General features: G+C 37.2%; 1 protein-coding gene across 4 annotated transcripts in view; it reads right to left on the minus strand.

The window, feature by feature from the left end:
- The window catches only part of LOC110443791 (small conductance calcium-activated potassium channel protein 2-like), a 79,675-nt gene that overhangs the window by 42,530 nt on the left and 14,045 nt on the right, over positions 1–23,100 (minus strand). The window contains exon 1 of one of the 4 annotated variants that reach the window (XM_021488207.1): positions 7,320–7,467. The exons of the other annotated variants lie outside the window; for them this stretch is intronic. Coding sequence (XP_021343882.1) covers positions 7,320–7,376 — 57 coding nt within the window. The 5' untranslated portion in view covers positions 7,377–7,467. Of the gene's footprint in view, positions 1–7,319; positions 7,468–23,100 lie in introns of those variants that run through there. 4 annotated transcript variants of the gene reach the window in all.

A 23,100-nucleotide genomic window follows, 5' to 3' on the forward strand; every position in this document is an offset into this window, starting at 1 on the left:
TTTGGACTACCGGACTTCCGGACAAGTGGGCCTTCGGATTATAGAGCTTGATGAACACTGGAAAGAGACCGTTCGATATTGCTGTCAAATGTGTTGTAAGAAATCGAGCCTCTCTATACGATTGCTATTCAATTATGCCAGACTAAATATGTATATACAGGAAGGTTCATAAATCCACGGTAATTGATCGATCCTTCTGGTGTGTGGGAGAAAACTGATGATACTGACCACTGACCGTTACAGGCGCTACGTTTTAAATATTGAGGGTGTAAGTATCATGATACCCAACAGAGTTACTAGTAATGAAATATTATCACGGTGCACCAAAGGTTAAGCCTGTGTTTTTTATAAGTAATTATAATCATATTTTGTGACAAAAAGTTATTGTATTTGGTTAATTCTTATAAAATGAATAAAACGAGACTTATTTCATATTGATCATGTAATATATTATATAACGGTGACTTGTTTGAAATAGTGTCTTAAATATTATAACAAACTCTAAAACTAAAATCTAATATCTGCAACACTTTTCTGATTACAAATCCGCGAGTGGACCTGGTACTTAATACCTTGACTATTTCGCTCAATGTCCTAACAACTTTTCGTACGAACTATACACTGTAAATAATATATGTATTGTATATGCCTCCGCGCTCCGCGGACTAATCACGGCACTATTATGGTTTGTACGTGTGGGACTTGATAGTCCTGCACTGCCTGTTTGTTAATTTAGAACACAATAACTAACAATTCCAAAGAGAGTAATAAGGGCTCTCTCAGCACTGTATTATTATTACTGCAAAGAGTGAAATCGTCTTTTTCTTGATCCAGCTGCTGTATTTCAAACAATGTTCAAAACAGAGTATGAAGGCAGTAAATAAGCCACGGTTTATCACTCTAAAGATGAGCTGTAAAGCTCAAAGTTATAATGAATTTGAACTTATAAAAGGCATTGTATTTTTAATTAATGTCATCATCGTGTCCAAAATATGAAATAATCTACTAGTATTCAACTCATGTTATTTTTTCTTGTTAACAGTATCATATTTATCATTATTTTGTAATGGTACATGTATGGTATAACATTTAGTAATTCAGGATCTCAATAATCAATCCGGTTATAGCTTGAATGATGATGACTGTTTCTGTTTAACTCGTCTAATAAGGGTTCAGTTTTCTGATCTGTTCAACAAGGTTCAGCCTTCTCTTCGATCATCGACAAACTAGAGTGCACGAAGTGTTTCGTGTCTTTTATTGTTGAAAACTCCGCCCCGGTTCGTCTTTATACTTTTAACTCTATTTGGCAAAAATATTTTGCATGACAAGCATTTAATGACGTACTTTGTCCCTGATCAGTTTGGTATTTGAAACTTAAATATATATGACGTATTTGAGAATTATACCACATATTTTGTTTTTGAATATAAGCCAAGACAGGGCTGATATCTTACGTCACACGTCCACAATTGGTACACTTTCGAGTGATAGTGACAGTTTTCGATGATATTAAAACATCCAGATCGTGTGGCTGAATGTTTCTTGATTCTTAACAAAGAGAACCCATGCGAGTTCATTTTCAGGAAAACGTTTGTTTAAAAAACATAGAACGCTAATCTCGCAGTGAGATTTCGTCCGTTTTTCGTCCATGATTAGTACCCAAATCGGTAAATCAAACCACAGGTAATGAAACTTGATTTTATTTCATGTTAAAGTTTTTTTGCCAATTGCTTTTATAAATACCAATCTGAACTACAATTGTATAACCACATAACTCGGTTATAAGGACCAGAAATTAACATTGAAAGATACTTGTAATGAACCCCTTCTGGTTTTCTACCTTTGAAGTCATCGTGCGCCCTTTAATACCACTGAAAACAAAACTATTTAGTAAAAATGCAGGTAATTATTTCTTTGGTACACCATTAGAGGAAAATACACCAATTAAAGTTTAAGTCGAACCATTTTCTGACCGTGTGCCATTTCAGGTAGAGTGGCGTTAAATAGAAGTAAGTCACAACTCCTCCTTTCAGTGGCTACATGTTGTGTATGCCTAAGTTCAGCCCCGAGTCAAACCTTTGTTCCATTCCGGGACCGTACTGGTATATGGCGGATGATTTTAAGACATGTTTAATCACGAATTAGAAAACATGAAGATATGGTAAAACAACGATGATGACCTTATCATAGTTAGAGCTTTCGGGATGCTATTGAGTGTTAAATTCTTTTGGAATAATTTCAAAATAGAAATGCCTCATTTTCTACCAATATGCAAAATGCAGCATTTTGTTGAAGAAGCAAATGTGCCGAGGTTAGTTGAACAATTGGGTAGACAAACAGCTGGATAAAACATTCGAAGGCTTTCGGAAATATTTTACACAGCAGCCATATCCTTAAATTGGCGATTTTGTTAAGATTGTTTGTGCACTTTGCAACGGTTTGTCCACATCCTTGTGAAAGATTTCTTAAGCGGGGTTACTGTGATTCCATTATTAATAGGATGGTACCCTTGCAAATTTATTTGGCAAAATATTTTAAAGGAAGGTGTGCTAGACTTTCCGAAAGGTATTGTGTCAGAGCTGATAGACCTAACAAGTCAAATTTGTCCACCTGAACAACCAAACAGCTACACAACAAAACACTTGATAACTTATGAACAGCAGTCTGATAAAAGTACAAATCAGGAATCCCCAACCTTCAACCAATGTTTATAACCTATGAATTAAGCATAGTTGGCCGTAGTCTAATTATTCCCGATTTTAAGCCGGTGCAATAGTGGCTGGCTGCTGTGACGTCACTTTTGTAAACGCCATCATGGAAAACACGTTTAATATACACAACCATCCACAAGCTTTATCAGCTACATTCAGGTTGCTATGGAGATGAATATTTGGTCCTCATCTAACAAGGAGCAGAAAATTCCAAATACAAGAAGCTCTTCTCAGTGACTATTCGGATGTATGTGACATTATAAAGATATTAATTAGTAAGAACTATAAGAACTGAAAGGCATTGTTTTCAATGCATACTGACTACGACACAATCATATCCTGAAATTTTTTTAAGTTTTCATTTCCGATTTTAAAGTCTCTTCATACATTTCCGGTTAAAAATTGATAGATACTCAAGTATTTCCGGTTTCAGTAAACCTGTGTCTTGATCGTCATTATTGTTATTGGTATAATAATTCGGTGCAAATTATTAAATTATAGTGCCACATGTAAATAAATACTACATGTGATATCATAATGATATAGTTTTATCTATCGTTTATCTACGTCAATCCTATTTTTGCCTACCGGGCACTCTAAATTAATTGGCAATGAAGGGCTAATACCTACTATCATCAGAGATTTATTAGCCAATCACCCAACATCTACAAGCAACAAGAAGCTTCACATATGAGTGACCATGATATTGTTTCCCTAATAACGGATGTAAACGTTTCTCTGTGTCTTGATTTCGGGGCATACTGAGTGTATAACTTCAGTATCGGGAGACAATGATGATACAATCATGACACACTTCATCGGGTGAGATTGAGAATTATCTGGTCAGACCAGATCACCTCAGGCCGCTTGACAGACTCGCGATTTTTAATATGTAAGGTTCAATTGAATTTTGAAATATTTTGAAATGATATGAAGTATAATAATACCATTTCAGTAGGTAGACAAGTACGTAGCCTCAAGTATATACTGATTGGAATCGTTTATTCTCGTTACAGTTCATCCTTGTTCCACTTTTTCAGTCACCTCTACGATGTACATGTAATCGTCTCCTATATTGGCTGGTAAGTGTTTGAACCCAACGCTTTGTTTCGTGCTCTAGCAGTGGAGGAAATGATACCCAATATTGATGTAGTGTGGTTTTTTCGGTTGGCAAAAGAAGGGTTTTCTGATACATGTACAACTCCATCTAACACACATGTGTACTGATTATTTTTACACTTGTTAGTGGCAATAGAAATGTATTTAGATAATCTCATGACATCAGCGCTTATTCTAAATATGTGGTATGCCGTATACAGTACAACTGTAAGAAAGGTATCTTTGTAGTCGGTATATAAATAGTGTATGTCTAAACCACATGGACAAAATCTGAAGATAAAGTCTAAAGAAGATATCACAAACAGGAAAGAAATTTACACCAAAACAAAAGGAGATACATCATGAACCCCAACACAACATAGAAAATGTCCTTATGCGTTTCAGAAGAGTATTTGACTGTTGCTCAACATGTGGCCCCCGTCATGATTTCTCTCGTCAATCCTATGTAAGTTTGTAGTTCACTTACTTCATATACATTCAACACAGTGAGTATTTCATGACAGTCGACACTGAATGTAACGCCCACTCACTTCCGGTAAAAATCATTAAAAAAGTAAACAACTCTTTAAGTCGTTCGTTGATAAATCCGGAACTAGATTGATCAGTTTGCCGTTTTAAATAAACTCTAAAGTACGTTCAATATATTAACCATTTGTCTGACTGTGGTATTATTAGTGTGCACCTGAAGCGAAATGTCTCGATACGATATTGACAGCCGATGTCAGCGACTAGCCATACCGTTGCTCAGCGAGTTGATTTTAATTGCTTTCAGACCACAAAAAAAACGGTCATCCCCTGACAAAGTAAAACGGTTTAATCGAAAGTCCACAAAAATAGTTTTCTGGGGAATATAAAATAACTTAATTTTTGCGATCAATATCAGTCTGAGATAAGAGATTAGTCTAGGAGTCGTAATGATTGACAAATATCTATACGGGAAAGTCTGACTTCCTAGTACTTTCTAAAGAACGATTGGTAAAGCTTTAACTTTAATTCCAGATCTGACTGACCTCTTCATAGAATTCTAAACATCAGATGATTTCCCTGATGCCATAAAAAACTCCAATAGGAATCATCACCTGAGCCATTCTCATGCAAACGTCCTTGAGATACTAATGTTTTACCAATAACGATCGTATACTTGCGCATCTGTTCAGTTAAACTTCACAATTAAATCGTCAGTTATTACATCTTTACATTATGAAAAAAATGTTGAATTTTTGTTAATATTATAAACAAACAGAAACGAACTGCCCCAGCTCCATTCCTCTTTGAGATTAATTACAAAGAGATTCCTCGCCGAATGATAAGTCCCAGTAGGTTTGTCGTATTTATAGGTTTTATACTTTTCTTCGTAGGCACAAGTTTACGCTGAACCAAGACTCACAATACTGCTCTGTATGGCAAGTTTGGTTAGGAAATCTTGTATATGAGCTGTGCTGTTATATCCCATACTCACACCGTATCCCTGCTTTATGATATCTTGATATCTCCCACTTAACCTCTGACCTCCTCTATGAACATATCGTTAAAATCATATTCGATAACCCAATGCCCATAAATGTATTACCTTTCTCCCAAATCAGTAACCCATAAACATAATCCAATGACCTTTCCTCCCACCCACCGACCAATTCAACATTCGTATATCCCCTCTAATTACCGGTTTCTATGAAAATCTGCAGCTAATGCAGGGTCACTAAGGAATAGTTACAATTCTATAAGGATGGCTTTATTGTAAAGGGCTTTAAAACAGCTACGATTTCAAATCTTAGATTACATTGTGCATAAGTACAATCAGTGTTAGAATACAGACAATTTGGTAACTTTATCAAATCAGCTGCTAAATTGACACCTTAAATCCAAGGGCTGAATAGTAAAAGCTTTAAGGTCATTTTACTATTAACATATGCAATAAAACACAATCAAATTTTCTTTAATCATTAGTAACATAACTACATTTGGCCATTTCGTCGCCATTATAGAAAAATACATGAAATCCTAAAACACACTTTGAAAGAAGGATCTAAAAAGCAGTTAATAATACCATAAAAGAAGAGCTAGGAGACATTTCTAATGAAACACATCCACGAATGATTTTTTTTTATTAAGAGTGAAGCAGTATGAAAGTTGTTTGTGACACATCTTCTTACTTTTTTTAGTTCATGTTATTGAGGGGTTTTTTTCCTCCCCTTCTGTTTTAAACCGCATTTTAGACCTATTTGGATCCCCCCGTACTGTTTGGCCCCGAGCATCACCGATGAGTCCAAGGCGGACGAAACATCTGTATGGTGCAGTCTACTCTATGTTGTCCTACTGTATCTATTACCAAGTCCTATCGGTGCAATCACCTGAGTGTGCTTTCATCCTTAGAAAATCAAGGCGGTAGGTTGTACTTGTCGATCTGTAAGTCCCCGGGGCATGATGTAACTTTGATAGCCAATTTTATAATTTTTGAGTAGTGTCACGTTTTATATTATATACACTTGAATTGTTACAGTTGATGTAGTTAAGCCGCGGTGTTGTCTTTATTTTTTGCCACTGCCACTCTGCTTCATTTGTAGTTTATACCAATTAAGATTTGCACCTTTTTAGCCCCTACATTCGACGCTGGGTCCTAGAATGACGACACCGCAGCTGTATAGTGTGTTTGGCACATCGGTATCCATCTATGTATCTATTACTGAATTTTATGTGTGCTTACGTTCATTCTTTCAATCAATCTTTCGGGTAGAAAACTTTATACGAGTCTGGTATGTATCCCTAGTACAGGTACATGAATGAATACTCAAAACTTACAATGGAAGAAATGGACAAAAAATGTAACAGACTCGAATAACAAACGAAAGTTCATCTCAATCTAGCTACATGTAATTGCTAGATCAGCAATCCTCAATGACAGTAACAAATAAGAGAACAAGTTTGACAGGAATTACCAATATCTAAAAAAGGCTTTGCTTTAAGTTTGATTATCTGATATTGAGCTTCAGCTTGCAACTAAACGCGTTAAAAATATGCATAGGGATCTCAGATTTAGCTAACAAGATTAAGTATTTGAAAATTAAGAACACTTATACTGTCAGTGTTTACTGAACTAACAAGCCAGAAACAGGGTACATTATTGTCAATAATGAAATGAATATCCATCAACGGCATAGAGGAATCTTAGCTTCCACCCGATGATTCTAACCAAATTTACGATTCTATTTTATGCATGCAACAGTTGGTGGAAATGCTATCGGCAGTTTAGAGTTGAAATCATAGCAGAAGCACACACATAAAGTGATCTCGATTACACCATATTGTCTGAAAATTATAAAATATAAATGCATATCAAATCAATTTAATTGTATTACAATCCTAGACGTGTCAAAATTACACTCCAGTTCTAGAAGAAGAAAAACCTGTTATTTTTTGCAGTGATTGGTACATTGTTACGTTAGAGACAAAGAATTCAAAAAACAAAATAACAAAATAAAAGTTACTTACGACAGCCGATTGCACGATATGGCGAATTCGCATCCGGATGTCTATGTATTTATCCATGGTGTAGCTCTGAAGCAAAGTTCTACTCTATGCATCCCATTCGAAAAATGACAAAAAATATCTGAAACAAATTACTAGTGTTTCGATGACCAGCTCATACTGTAAAACTAAGAATAATTGTCTGGGTTCGTTAAGCGTTTATCACAATCAAAATAGATCCCAGAAGCGTTTATAATATCAGTTTGAATTGGCAGTGATCTTTTTCGATTCCAACTTGATCAACCATGTCGTAATTCACACTTAACAGGTTAAACTATAAAATTGACTGTAATCCATAGAACTCGTAGCTACAATCAGGCATCGCGACGGCCTTGTGTAATACCGGATCACTCTGACGGAGCCCCGTGTCAGAATCTGTGTGAAATCTGCCTACGAAAATGACATTGTCAATATATAGTTTAGATATATATAGACCGGCCTGTTCCAGGCAGTCCTATACGACAACTTCAGCCACCGAACTACCGCAGTGTATTGGAGAATTGCACTCATTATGGAAATAAATAATAAAGCGAAGGGGCCCGATTGATTGAGGGGAAATGTGTTCCAATACGTTTTCTCATGCTGCTTGCTTTGTAGCTGACAAGAACGGACTCGGGAGTGTGTGGCTATGTATGGGCCGACGTTCTCAATCGAGCAATTGACACAGGTATCTCTTAATCAAAATATTGAACTTTCTTGCCACTTGTGGTTTGAGTGACGCCATATAGTATCCTTGTCACCGCTACAGATGATTAGGATCTATTTATGTGAATGTTGATGAAGTATTGAAAAACATTCGATTTTTCTTAGTCGTAATGACACGTTATATTGCACTGAAAACAATTATGAGCAATTAGCGATTTTTAGCGGTGGGACTGTGGGCCTGCTATTCTAAGTAACAGTATCGATAAATAGTATCGGTACATATCAGTTTATATACACGTGCCATCAACAAAAGCGTTTTGTTTCTGATAGTAGAAACTGTTTGCTATTAGAATATTGGCAAATGTCCCATATGATATCCAATAGCAATACTGAAGTAATAATGCTACGGCTGCTGTTTAAGCATTACAAGCTTAACTCCGAATAAACGTGTTTTTACTAATATGAATTTACCTTCAGAACGTCAAGGCGCCCGAGCGAAGCTCTTTAATGGAAACACATGCGTGTGTAACAGAGTTGCTTCCCCTTATAACTTTAAATGCTGTAGCACAGGTTGCAAAACGGATAATTTAAGTGAACTAACAAGAGCGGTGAAGAAAATTCCAACTAACACTTCAGTACGCAAAAGGAAACCAGAAAGGCCAAAATGAATTTACAGAAGAAATATGGAAACAGAACGAAATATATTGGGAACCTCTGTGTTATTAGTTAAATATTATATTGAAAACTGACCACATGTTTTTGTTTGTTAAATTATACAAATACATTTCAAAGCAGCAAATGGCATTCGACAGTGTCTACTGGAGGTGTTACATGCTATCGTTTATCTCAACGAAAATGCCAGGACATGGATACAATGGCGTGACACCTAATGCAATCACATTCTTCTGTTAAAGTAGTGACAAGATTTCAAACGTACCACCAAATATATGACGTATATCACTTAATTCTCGCGAATATTACTAATTTTAATCACGACTTCCCTTCCATAAACATTCTCGCGAACTTGATATCGCGAAAGGAAAACACGACCGATTTATATTCCCGTTTATTTTATAATATTAAAATATTTCTGTTTGATGACCATAGGCTTATGCTTATATCGTGTAGTCAATTGAAGGAGAAAATTTTAAATAGTAAACTCATCACAGGTTCAGAGGTTCCAACTTCAGGAAACAACTAAACTGGTATTGCAACCACTGACGTCAAACGACATAACCTCGTGTGGCCAGACTTCCAGTCATGTTACATATAAGTGGCTCAGGCAGAACATCACCTCCTGACGAAGTTCAGCAGACTACGACATCTAAACAACAAGGGAGAATATGAAATGGCTCATCGACCAAATCACATTTCATTTTTGTTAGATTTGGTGGACCTCATATCATACAGAGCGACAAGGGACGTGAATTCAAACCACACGTTGTCACTAAGCAAAATCAAATTGGCCTTGTCTGTGAAGGGCTGAGCGGAGCGGCTCCTTTGTGACGTAAAGGATAGGCGTGTTGTATTAGGACTTGAAGGATAGGCGTGTTGCCTGCACACATGGAGTAGTTGAAGCGAAAGCAGATCCAAACAGCAAAGAGGAAACAGATACTGAGATAAGCAACACAACAGAAACAGTATCTGTTTCCTCTTTAATATAGCGCTATTTTTCTTCATGATCTGAAATCTGAAAGCCTGCAAGTGCAGAAAGTGTAAAATACTGACATTTTTGTCAATTGACCAAACCAATCATCACTAAAACGGGACATTAGCTTCATCTCGTAATATTTCAATTTCTACTCAAGTTGGACTCAGTGATACTACCAAATCTTGTCTGGTTCAACCATAACCTGTGCGTAGGAATACATGTCTTCAGATTTTTGCAGGAATTAATTAACTTCAAGCAAATATGGTATTTGTAAGCTGTTTTTGTATTTCATTATAAGATAATATTGTTTATTGAAATATTAACTTACACATTCTCCAATGACGAATTTTACAAGTTACAATTAATGAAAATCATGTTACAATAAACATATAAGAATTTAATCCTGCTTTGGTCGATTTCATAGGAAGAATAGTGTTGGTGTTGAGACGAATTCAATACGAACTGAGAATTTCAAAGTGATAACAAAACTCAAATTTGAACTCGAGAATCGATAAAACTGAGAGGAACTGTGAACAAAGGAACATGGAGACCCTTGAAAAATACGAGGATGAGACCAGGTATTCCAGAAGGGTAGGTGTCTTCTGCTTCATCGACAACACCCACCATTTAAATCTAGGTCAAATTCAAGTGATGTCACGTACGCGCATCGAGAGCGAGGCTAGTGACAACAAAACTCACAAGTCACTCTAATGAGCATGAGAAAAAACATCGACCCTCATACCACACAAAGAAATAGCAATGGACTTCTGGGAGAATTTTAACAGCATCATTAGATGAATAACAATGAAGATATATTTGTCACCAAATTCGAAAGTCGTGTATATGCATTATGTTTCTAAGATTATTTTTCAAAACAATAATCAACGTTTGTTAGTATCATATGTACGTGGGTGTTTGTACATGTATTTAAACTTAACATTGTCAAGTACACAATCATAATATTGATTTTATTAATAAGTAATGTATTTCATCTTGAAGTTCTTTTTTCTAACAAATGTCTTTGAGGCAATTTCATTGATATAAACAATAAATATAAAAAAAAACACCTACTCTATCATGTGTGTATTCAGCGTAATCAATAAACCCTCAGTTGAGTTCACTACTAACTGACGCACTTTACAACTTCGTTCAATATATTCAATAACAGAAGCTTCCAATTGTGCGGTACGAACGGCTGAGCCGATCATTCACAGAATGGTTCGGTCACAGTATAGTCCAACACATACCGTTCCATTTTTCAATCTATATGAAAGTAATTTTCGTCTATTAAACCATACTTTTCTTTAGACAATAAAGCTTCAAACCACGAATTTAGAATGGATTGCCTGGGGTCAATTATAAAAATTCTAGGTCAAACAGTGCAACATAGTGAAGTGAATGAATTTAACGTGCAGAAGACATTTAAAGGTGTAGCGGAATTTTGCATATTTTCAATTACTTAATGGCGAATCAGTTGTTCTCTTCTGTGACCCGTTTTAATCAACTAATCTGTCTTGTTGCTTAAAAGTGCTTCGTTTTATGTCTCCGATATTCACCTGAGGAAAATTCAAAAGATGAAAGGCAACGGATCATTTCACTTAACCAACATTTGTTTTTTCTGTTTTTATGTCGTCCAGGTGAGGCAGCTGCAAGGCTGCAAGGCGATCGGTTTTTCTCATATTGCACCGTATTAATTGTTTTCCCAAACACTTATTGATTTTGCAGCCCGACAACATCCGTCCCACCCGGTCAATGTGTCTTACTTATACCTACAGTGTATCATTAGATCACCGATGGGTTTCTCATGCTTAATGAAAACTCCCTTAATGGCAGAAAAGGTCACAAACCGTTCACAAAATACAAATCGCTGTGGTCAGATTTACCTTCCGGGGTAATAAGGTTTACGTAGCCGTTAAAAGTATGTCATTACACAACCCCGGGATACTCATGTTTTGTCAGAACCGTGTGAGTAATAAACTTACTGCAATTACACGTGTATAATAGTTTCTCCCACATCTGACAGATTTATCTCCCGTTTTGCCGGTGCTAGATTTTTAAATCTTAGTCCTCGGGTTGAGATTTCTCTATCTTACACAACCAGTAGCGATAGATTCTATTAGTCTCCGTCATCAAATATGTTATTAATCCGAAATAAACAAAATTCCGAGCTTTTTCTCCAAGCCTTTACGTCTGTTTACATTTGAACTATTTATATGGCATGATTTCAAAACCAAAATGGAGACTTCCAATTATCAAATTGCACTGTTTTATTGGTTATATATATATGCAGTCCTTTAAATCCTTCGCCAAGTGTGGCCACTGACTGTCGAATGTCCTGAATGCTATCGCAAATGAAATGTACCCTATGTCCAAACCAGCTGGAGATTGCAGATTTCTGCAGTTTTAGTCAGCACGCCACTAGAAATGCGTCTACTTTGGATCGTATAAGAAACCTATATCAGAACGGCACCAGATGAACGTCGCGAGATTAGCCAACACAGGCAGACACACTATGCATAATTAAGCCAGAACAGATTAGAACAGGGGACCAAACACGGATACATCTATATTCGCGGACTTCAATACATTTTGTGATTATGTTAGTATATTATATTCTTGAAAACGTCTGTTGTTGACTTTTTTACCGTATCAAGCAATTGACTTTTGAGGCGTATGATGTTACTTTCCCAAACAAAATTAATGAGAAAAAAACAATACATGAATACTATAAATCTGTGTGTGTTTTTGATATATTATGTCTGAATAGCTAAGAGAAATATATACATTGGAATCAGATACTTAATGAAGGTCGTTCTGACCAATTCTGATTTTAAAATGCAGTTCGTGACGCTATAAACTGACTGTCCTTGGATTCAGGTCAAATACTGATGGACTCCACGTATTACACCTTAGGTTCGCACTTGGTGTGACAGATGAAGATGAAATAGATTTTTACTACAGTAGAAATTACATGAACATATACCCTATTCTTTGAGGGTCGTAGGTACGCGGGATTTATCTCGATAATCTATGGAGATGAAGGGATCATGATATATCCGCTTTACTGTACAATCCCACACGATGCCAGCTTCCGCATCCAAATTATGGCAGCAACAAATTGCTCCCGTGGCTGTAAAACGTGAACGGCGGGAAATTGCGCGCAGAACTTGTCGTAATCACAAATAAACAACAAGAAAAGGTGTGCACATGTAGTAGCGAAATGCGCGAACCTATTCCGGTTACATTTCCTACCGTTTTAATCACGGTAGCATTTCTCTCCTGTGAAAACTATAAATAAATCATGGACCTCTCATTTATTTCGCGGGACAGAGGGATTTCCTCGAGTACACGGACTTCGTGGCTGTACTTACCGGACAATTAAGCCCTGCGTTTAGAACAGACATTCACAAGATATAAGCCGCAACATAAATAATTGAAGAAAATAATTTGTCAACTTAATATATACGTATGGAAATTTGAATATATAAATTATTGGACCTGACTTAACCGTTAGCCGACATCAATGATGAACAAGCAAGATCTTCACTGCAGTATCACCTGATGCAGTCGGCTTATATACGATCGCTGTTTGTTTAAATCCCTGTAGAAATACAAGTATACGTACATATATGAATATGTATGAAGCTCTCAAATCATGCTCACTTTTTTTCCCGAAGATCAAAATAAATTGTAAAGCTACATGCACTGGCCAGACATGTATATATAACGGTAACACTGTCTACCATCAATCACCAAATAGCCAGAACAAAAGTCTAGGATTCAGTCTTTGAGGAGAAATAACGTTATACTTGTTATATAGTACTGAGCGAATGAAGTCAGGACTTAAGGAGTTACATATGTAGGAATAGAGGTGTCAGAAATTCATTTAATCTTTACTTTATGTCGGGAAGTTTGAGAACGTCAGCCCGATGTTTGAGAACGTCAGCCCGATGTTTGAGATTTACCTATCTAGAGGAGATACATTATTCTCTCCTCCCAAATTGGAGAATTATTATCATTACATTTTCATAAGTTAAATATAAGGTTTTACAGTGAAATGATAAATTCTATAATAAATAAATACGGTTTTTTTATATATATATTTTCACATTTAACTGACCAAACAGAGAGCAGTGTTTAATGGTTTAATGTAACGTCACGGACGTCCTGACGTGTATTTTTCTTATTGTGACGGCGGCGAAATACAGAATTCCTTTTACTCAATCGTATTTGACGGGAGATGAACTTTCTGTTTACGTAAGCGAATGCATTTTATGATGGAAAACTTAATAAACAGAATAATCTTGATTTTTTATGAATAATAATTATTTAATTCAAATTGGAGCATCGCAGTATATCGGGCTGGAGATTTTTTGGTCATACCCCCAAAGTAGAGAAGATACTCCTTTAGTCTCACCTAACAGTATTTGTTGCGAATGAGAAAATAAAAATTCACCGATAAAATAAGTATATACAATGTTGGTAATGACACCGTGCAGGAATATTAACTTCAAACCGTCGTAAAAACGACAAACAGATGTCCAATCGGACGCATTATAGTCTAAGGATATATCTCCTTATCTATTTAGGACGTTCCAACTTTAATCGAATGTATGTGTTCCATTACGAATTTCAATCTGTCAAATCTTCCCAATGTTGCTTAAACGGAAAGCTGTTAGGACCAAGTGAGATCTTAACACGTTTCCACGTTTCCATATCGTAAGTGATGTTCTGTGAATGACAAAGCAGTATCAGCTGTCATGGTGTTCTTGTAACCAGTGATCCTAATTAGTTTCAAATTTGCGTGTTCTGTTGTTTAAAATGGTAGAATTGAAAACTATGACATCGGCAGTACAACTAAAAGAATTGTATTGTTAGACACATGTACAAGCTGTATGCATATATACATGTACATGTAGCAATCTATCTATAGGAAAACATTACAGTACCCGTGCATATCCGAGCGTTTGGATATAAGGCCATGCAAGAGTTGCGCCCCTTTCCCGGAAATGCAATGTGGGCCTTCAAAGACGGTACGGTAGCTCATATATGACGCCAACGAAATAACGAAAAGACGGAAACCCGCAAAAGCAAAAAGAGCTAAAACTAAATAACGAATTAAAGCTAAATTGGTGACAAAGTGAAAAGGCAAAATTAAATATATTTGAGCTACCACAGAGATATGTCAAGTCGTATGACTCTGTCCTCGGATTGCTGAATTCCGGTTAACCCGGATACTAATTAATGGCAAATGATCCAGGACCAATAAAAGAAAATGCCAAACTTTGGTATTTGAAATACGTCTTTTGGAATATAACTGCTTAGGCATAATGTTGTCATTTACAATTGCAGTCGAAAGTGTCCCGACTCTATTTCATGCATATCGTCCGTGAGTGTATGCCTTACAGTGGACCACATATGTCATTTTGAATCGTGATCTCTTTCTCAAGATTCACCTTTCAAATAATTCTCATTCGATAGAGAAACCAGGAGACATTGAAAATGAAACTACCATACAGGCCTATGGAAAAAAATAGAACTCAAAACTGACAGCATCACAAACCGAAGGAACACCGAAACAAATGGGAAAACAACATGAACTACGGAGAGAAAATCGGGTGTTAAATAAGGTTAAGCATTTCCTACACCACACGTGGCGCCCGTCATGATGTTTCCGGTCAAATACAGGACAATAGGAAAGTCGTCACATATCTAGAATACGATCTCAAGGATGGATAGCAGGTCATCAGGAAGACAATATGATTTATTTTATATAGATCGAATCCTTTCAAATAGAAAACACTAGCTCTAAAACCCCTGTCAGCGACAATGTATTTAACTCATTCACCCCTGAAGACACATTTGAACTCTTAATAGGCTGTAATAGTTCATTATGAAATTCCATGGGTGAATGAGTCAATATCCCCTGGGAGCCGGTAACTTGTTGATGTACATTTGTATAGATAATAATATTGTATAGACTTATTAGGCTATATAACATCATTTGGGTGGCGTTTTTACCTAATGTTGATCTAAACTCTTTACACGCCATACAGTACCCTCTAAACAACATGCCCATTATATATACATACCTATTGTATCAATTCTCATGTCCCTGTGGGAATGGCAGCGCTTTATAATGGTGTTCAAATGAATGATTCGGGCAGCCTCGGGCAGCTACGAGACCTCTAAAACCATATTTAAACTTCGATAACGAGATTGACTGTACATATTGGACAATACACATTGAAAGTTTAAAGCACGTGAGTTAAGGAGGTTTATACTCAGATAGTCTTTATATTCGGTTCGTTTAGATCAAAATAACTACATCCATAGCGTGCACAACACACACACTAGGACACAGTACGACAATTCACTTCCATTCCCGAGATAAACTTACCAAATGAAATGTTGTAAGCAACCAATCACATCGAAAACTACACGTGGTGCATGAGAAAAGGTTTCCAAACGGAATCGGTGTGATGTCTAATTCGAATTATGACGGAAATTCCAAATGTGAACCCGATTGATGCTTATCGCCTGACAAATCCGGCAGCGGTAAAAACCACCCCAAAAAGGTTAATACAATGATTGAAATGCTTTCCTTTAAAATTAAGTATAGATGCATTCAACAAGAGAAGCGTACATCTTATAATATGAACTATTATAAAAGTAAAAATACATAAAAAAATAAACACATTCCTAACATAAGATATACGTTGAAACAAACGTATAAACCGGGTTTTATTTCAAATGAATACTGGATAAAACGGGGGGGGGAGGGGACAGAAAAGCAAAACATGTACGCGAATAATAACGGTAAATGGTATTCTTCTAAAGAAAATGATAGTTATGTTCCAAGTATGTGCCCCTATCGCCGCTGGTGGCCATGTTGATTTTTTCGGTTCGGGTCAAAATCGAACCAGAGCGGGAAAACGATTCTGACGAGAGAAATCGCACAGGAACAGGAATCATTTGTGCGGGCGACGATTCCGTAATGTCAAATTCGAGTTGCAGACGACACAAACGTCGTTCTGCTGCATACACACACGCAAGCACGCATACACTACACACATGGAGGCACGTCCTTAAATGACCTTATCTGTTAATAGGACGTTAAACAAAATTAAACAAAACAAAATGTCGTAATTATTGTCAAAATAAACTTCTTGAATATTTCGAGATTGAGAATGAAACAGAATTATTATGTAGTACGATCTCCTAAAGTGTGTTAATGGCTATTAGATCGAAGATCCCGTCTCCAAAGTGCGCTGTGCAGTTACAGCGAAAATGCGATATTACTGATGTCATCTTAAAATATTCCATCGCATATAAAATCGGATATCACACAAAATGGAAATACTAGAGACATATTTATAGTTTAGTGAGAAGAATAAGTGCCATGTGTGCTGGCGTCAGCTAAATTTATACAGTAACAGTTAGCATTAAACTGCATTCTTTACAGCGTTATGGTCCTATAGTTCTAAACCGGCCTGCAGACAAATCGAATAACGAGCATTATAATTGTTTCACTGCAATCCTGCTTTCATAACGAATTTTAACATTTCTGGTTTTTTTGATCTTGACAATTAATTGATATTATAACTTCGCATATGTCGTTAAATGTGAAGTAGATTTTCAATAACTTGGTACAACAAACGGACAGTATTGGCCAGCGATCTGCAACATTATTATCATGACTTCTCCAACCAGTCTCAGAATTGTCTCCCTTTGTACCTGTGGAATATAACTAACATGTATCTGTCGTTCCTTAGGGTATGACAGATAACACTCAGAAAGTAGAAAAATACTAAGACGTCACGGGAACAACCAAACATGACGTCACACTCAGAAACCATACATACAAATCAATATAAACACAGATAACAAATGCTATTAACTATTTAAATAATGATATCATTATTATAGATTGATAGGGAAGGGGATTCGTCCCTTGCTGTGAGAAATGCCAAATGATTGGTTTCATAACTCAGCTGACTTTTGTAGGTTTATCTAGAAGCAAAGCAGATCAAATTTAAATATTCCAATTTAGTGGACTTTTATTATTTTCTATATTCTAAAGGAAAGAAAGTTTAATCATGAACGAAAATAATTTGTGTAATAAGAGAATGTCGATCGATGAACTTGGAGTTACATACCTTATAGCATGTGTGTCATGTCAGTTACGGGTCATGTCAGTTACGGGGTCAGGTCAGTTACGGGTCATGTCAGTTAGGGTCATGTCAGTTACGGGTCATGACAGTTACGTCAGTTACGGGTCATGTCAGTTACGGGTCAGTTACGGGTCATGTCAGTTACGGGTCATGTCAGTTACGGGCATTGATTTTTTATATTTTAGACCTTAACGGTGTCCCACCTTCCTAAACTTACACACTTACCTTTAAAATGTCGTCTCTTGTCAAAAAACTATTATAAGTTATGTATTTCTGTATGCCTGCTCATCCTTGATACAGATCAAAATGTCAATACTAGTAATCTATGGTTATATAATTCAAAGAGGCGACGTCTCACCAGACCTTCAAGGCATGTTTAAATGTACATAATTAGGGTACTGCAGTTTTTGTTATGTACATGTGTTCGCTCAGAATGATCTTAAAATAGATAATGTTTAATTACTTTTCATTTTTAATTACTCTTTATTCATTAGGGCTTTTTGTCATAAGTGAACACATTTTATGATTATTTCTAAAACCAAACACAATAAAAACAAACACACCATTTTCAAACCAAATAGTTTCAATGTGTAAATGAACTTTGATTAAATCTACAATTAGCGTCTAAGTGAAGACCAGCACGGGAACAAATGTCATGTTGGCACTTTAAATCGCCGTAACACAGTTTTGAAATAGGAAACATAGATTGGCATGCTCTCTATAAAAGGGACCATGGGGAATTCATGATAACTGAAGAGAATTTACAAAATGTTCAGAAGATTTTCTTTTAAGTTGTTCCTTTCCATACCAGGAAATGCCCATCCTGATTCTGGCCTAATCTATCAACCCTTATTATATGCTACATCTATTGCTTCGTGCACGTCATCACCAAACTCTGTGGATTTCCCCGCATACTTGTAGCTTCTAGTCTTAAGGAACATCAACCCATCCTATCTTTCTTTCAGTTCGGTAGCTCTCCTGCCTTCGCTTTTTATTCAAGAAATGGATGTCCTTTTTTTTTACATTCCTTCATTTCACAACTATCTCCAGCACGACTCCAGCACGACATTGTGGATTAGACCTCTACAGTCTTCTTCTTCCTCTTCCTCCTCCTCCTCCTCCTCCTCCTCCTCCTCATTAATGCATCAACCGACTCCTTCCTCCTTTACAACCTCATTCTCTTCACTCTCCTCCCTGCGCTGCTGTCTGCTCATCCAAGAGTTCAGACAGTCGTCCCCTGTGGTCCTCAATCCGGCCACGGTCAGTTGTGGGCGAGAAAGTTCTGGAAAGGCGATCAGACTTGGTGTGTCTGACAGGTCTTTATCTCCCCCATGTGCGTCCGTTTCGCTAGATACACGAATTCCTTTGGCAGCTTTCGGACGGACATTTGCGTCCGTAGTAGAACACCCGGGGATAGACTGTGCCACCATAAGACTGCTCACATCATTCTCAAATGCGCGGATTTTCCTGGTCATTTCCGGTGTCCGATTTCCTCTGGCCAGCATGGGGTCAGAGTCCGATCCACTACTGCTCCTAATGGTAGCTGATTTCTCGACATCCTCGTCGCTGTCGTCGGAGCAGTTATATATCTCAACGACATCAGAAATGTCATCGCTGTTGATATAGCTGAACCGTTTGTAGTCTTCAACCTGACGGATGATTGCCCTAGTAATACGGCCATCTAGGGTTAGTGACGACCCCCTGAACTCGTTACTTCCGCTACGAGAGACATCGACCGTATCTTGTCCTCCGTCCACAAGAAAGTCTTCAACACTTGAGGCTGATGCGCATGACTGACCAGAATGACTTTGTCTTATGATGACGAATGTTGTGTTGCTGACCGATCTAGCGAGATGAGGCGGTACCGGCCTGCTCGGCCTTGAGCAAGGATGTACTTGTATTACCCGAGCAGGCGGACAAGGGCTGGTATTTCTGGCTGACTCTCGGGATACTGTTGACCTTCGAGATTCTTGCGGACTCTGTGATCTTCCTGTGGTGGTGTTGACTACTTTGCTATTTTTACAACCCATTACTAAGCTGGGTATGACGTTGAACACGAGGAATAAACGGAAGAGATGAGAAGAGTATGGCTATGTCGTTGTTAACGTGCATAGAGATGGGCGATCCCGGAATGCACGTAAATAGTATTGTGACGTCATCACAATTACCACGTCATGGAGGAGATGGAACAATTAGGCAATACATCGACTGCAAATTGTATGAGCTGTTCAGCAATAATCTTCAATACAACTAGTAACGTTAGATGCATTGTCATAGCATAGTCCCGGGCCCTGCGTCGGATGGCGTATGTGGTATATCCTGGCATAATAAAATATGCTAACGCAATTCATCAAGGCGTCCAGGGTTCGATTCTCCGATCGGATGTAAAAAGGTACGGGGTCACCTTTGTTTATTTACGGGTATTCCGGTTTTCTACCATATTAAGACTGCATCCGCTTTATCATCCGCGCCAACGGGGGTTTGATAAATGTATACGTCGCTAAAATTGGATTAAAAGTGCATATGTTCTCAGGGATTCGGGTATTGTAGTGACTAATCTAGAGGAAACAAATGTTCATGTTTTCTTTATACATATTTTATTTACCGGAATAGACAGTGAGCTGTTTATATTTATTTATATGAAGACTGTTTTTCTAATATACAGCGGTTGTATCACAAAATAAAGTACTATAGATTAAATTGTGATCTAATTTACTAAGGCATGTAGTCATCAGACTCTTCAGGATCATTCCAACAAAAAAATGGCTACTCAGTTGTTCGTATGGCTATCTACGCTGCGTAAACGAATGTGTATTTTGCATTATTCCTTGAAAGTGAATCGCCTTCCGGCAGGAATTTAGTGCCAGCGCCTTGCACCAATTTATGGGCAATTTGAGCTACATGTACTGAGTATAAGTCTAACTAGTCAAACGGTCAAATTGGCTAAACTAGCCCAAAAAATAGAATTTGGTTTTGTTTTATAGGTTTTTCGCCCTCATTTAAGGACGTGCCTGCATGTGTGTGGTGTATGCCTGCATGTGTGTGGTGTATGCCTGCATGTGTGTGGTGTATCCCTGCATGTGTGTGGTGTATGCCTGCATGTGTGTGGTATATGCCTCCATGTGTGTGGTGTATGCCTACATGTGTGTTGTGTATGCCTGCATGTGTGTGGTATATGCCTGCATGTGTGTGGTGTATGCCTACATGTGTGTGGTGTATGCCTACATGTGTGTTGTGTATGCCTGCATGTGTGTTGTGTATGCCTGCATGTGTGTGGTGTATGCCTATAATACATGTGTGTTGTGTATGCCTACATCTGTGTATGTGTGCTGGATGCAGTGTATGTTGGTATAAATGCCTCCTTGTGATAGCACGGATCTGATGCCGACTTTATAGTGCCATCTTACTGAAATACCATGCCGAAGGCGCCCAGCACAGCATTCCGCCCGATCTCATTATGCTGACAGTTGAAAAATATATGTAGCGGTAGGATTTAATTATCTCCGGTGTTATTTAGGAGTACGACTGAAAAAAATTGACACCGAGGGATGCGTGTTTCTACATGTTTTTCCAATATCTTCATCATTTATATCCAAATGCGAAATATTACAATAAAATAATAAATACCAACTAATGACGTAATCTCCAAGGCGAAAAAGAAACCTCTTGATGTAAAAAAAATGTTAAGACGTCATAAACATAACGTACTTGTTCTTGCCACAACGGTTCAACTATCCATAGGCTCAACCAGTCCCGCCCCTGCCCTGCCCTGCCCTGCCCTGCCCTGCCCTCTGCCCTGCCCTGCCCATTTTTCGTTTGTTTTCTTGGTATCTCAAAATTAAACCTAACAGCGCTTTCACTTTTCAACTTTCAGTTTAGAGTCATTAAATATGATAACAGTTTTATTAATAATTGCGAAATAAAACGGAAAATAAATGTCCACCCTATCATTTTCAAGACGAGTAAAGGAAAATATCACAGGTCATTAAAATGAGTGTTGGTTCTAGAGAAATGTTATGTGAAATACAATAAAATGTCTAACATTATAAATATAAATACGAGGGAGTTGTACGAACTCTTAAGACATACTGCACTTCAAATGATAATGATAATTTCACCATGTGGTGCAGCGGTCGTGTCGATGAAATGTTGCGATTTACATTAAATTCATTTTACGGACAGGTCCTACTCGTCAAAGTTTGTTTTTATCTAGAAACCTTATTTCATTATCAGTTTTAACAGGTAAATAAACCGCAAGAACACATCACTTGCATAGAACAAGTATTTTACGGACTCTGGGGACAAGCAACATAGGACAGCTTTGTTTCCTTATTGGAACAACTGCCATTTTGGTTTAGCTACAAATATTTGTCTCCCAAAGGAATATTATTAACTATTGTAAGAGGATAGGGTCCAAACGTTCTATGGGGATCTAATTCGTGTTTGAAAAAGAAATTAATCGCCTCGTTAAGATCGCTTTTTTTAATCATGCTGAAATGTTTAATTAAACCATTTCCATTGGGAAAGATTGCTTAAAACGAAAAACAAAAGCAAAAATAAATTTTAAAAAATGATTAAATTATAAAGCTAAATTACACTCTCAAAATGCCCAAATCGCATTAGAGCTTTTCTTGATTTCTATTTTTGTCCTAAGGGGGCGGGGGGGGATGCCACCAGACACCTTTTGAAGTTTTTTTGCAATAAAAAAATCCTGGAATCACCCCTGAGGTGGCTTTGAGCTGGGCTGACTATTACACAGGACTTATATACAGAAGTAGAGCGAGGTGAATTTTTTGAGAGTGTTTTGTAAAGTAGTGGCGAGATGTATCTTGGGTAGGTATATACAAACATTAGGTTCTATTATGAAAAAAAATATGTTGTTTGCCTTTCCTATTGTAACCCGGAGACAATAGCGATGGAGGAACATATCGGTTGATGCAATGTAGGTATATATATAAGTTTATGTTTCCTTAAAGGTCCGTGATAAATATTTTGCATTGCTCATTTGATAAATATTTTGTATAAATTGCTTCCCTCTAGAGCCTCATGGAAACAGCACAGATGTAAGTTAATGTCATACAGTGACAGCTGTCCGGATTATTAAAATTCTTATTAAAGTTGAATACTTCAATATTATATAGGTTGTTTTTTTATTTTTGCTCAACGGCCCTATATAGCCGACGATGCATGGAAATATAGTTTGTTGATATTTAATTGCTGCTATGTGCTTTCCCATCGTGTAGTGAATTCTAAAAACAAAAACCGTAATCGTTAA

This window comes from Mizuhopecten yessoensis, unplaced genomic scaffold (assembly GCF_002113885.1).
Source record: "Mizuhopecten yessoensis strain PY_sf001 unplaced genomic scaffold, ASM211388v2 scaffold716359, whole genome shotgun sequence".
Classification (NCBI taxonomy): Eukaryota; Metazoa; Mollusca; class Bivalvia; order Pectinida; family Pectinidae; genus Mizuhopecten; species Mizuhopecten yessoensis.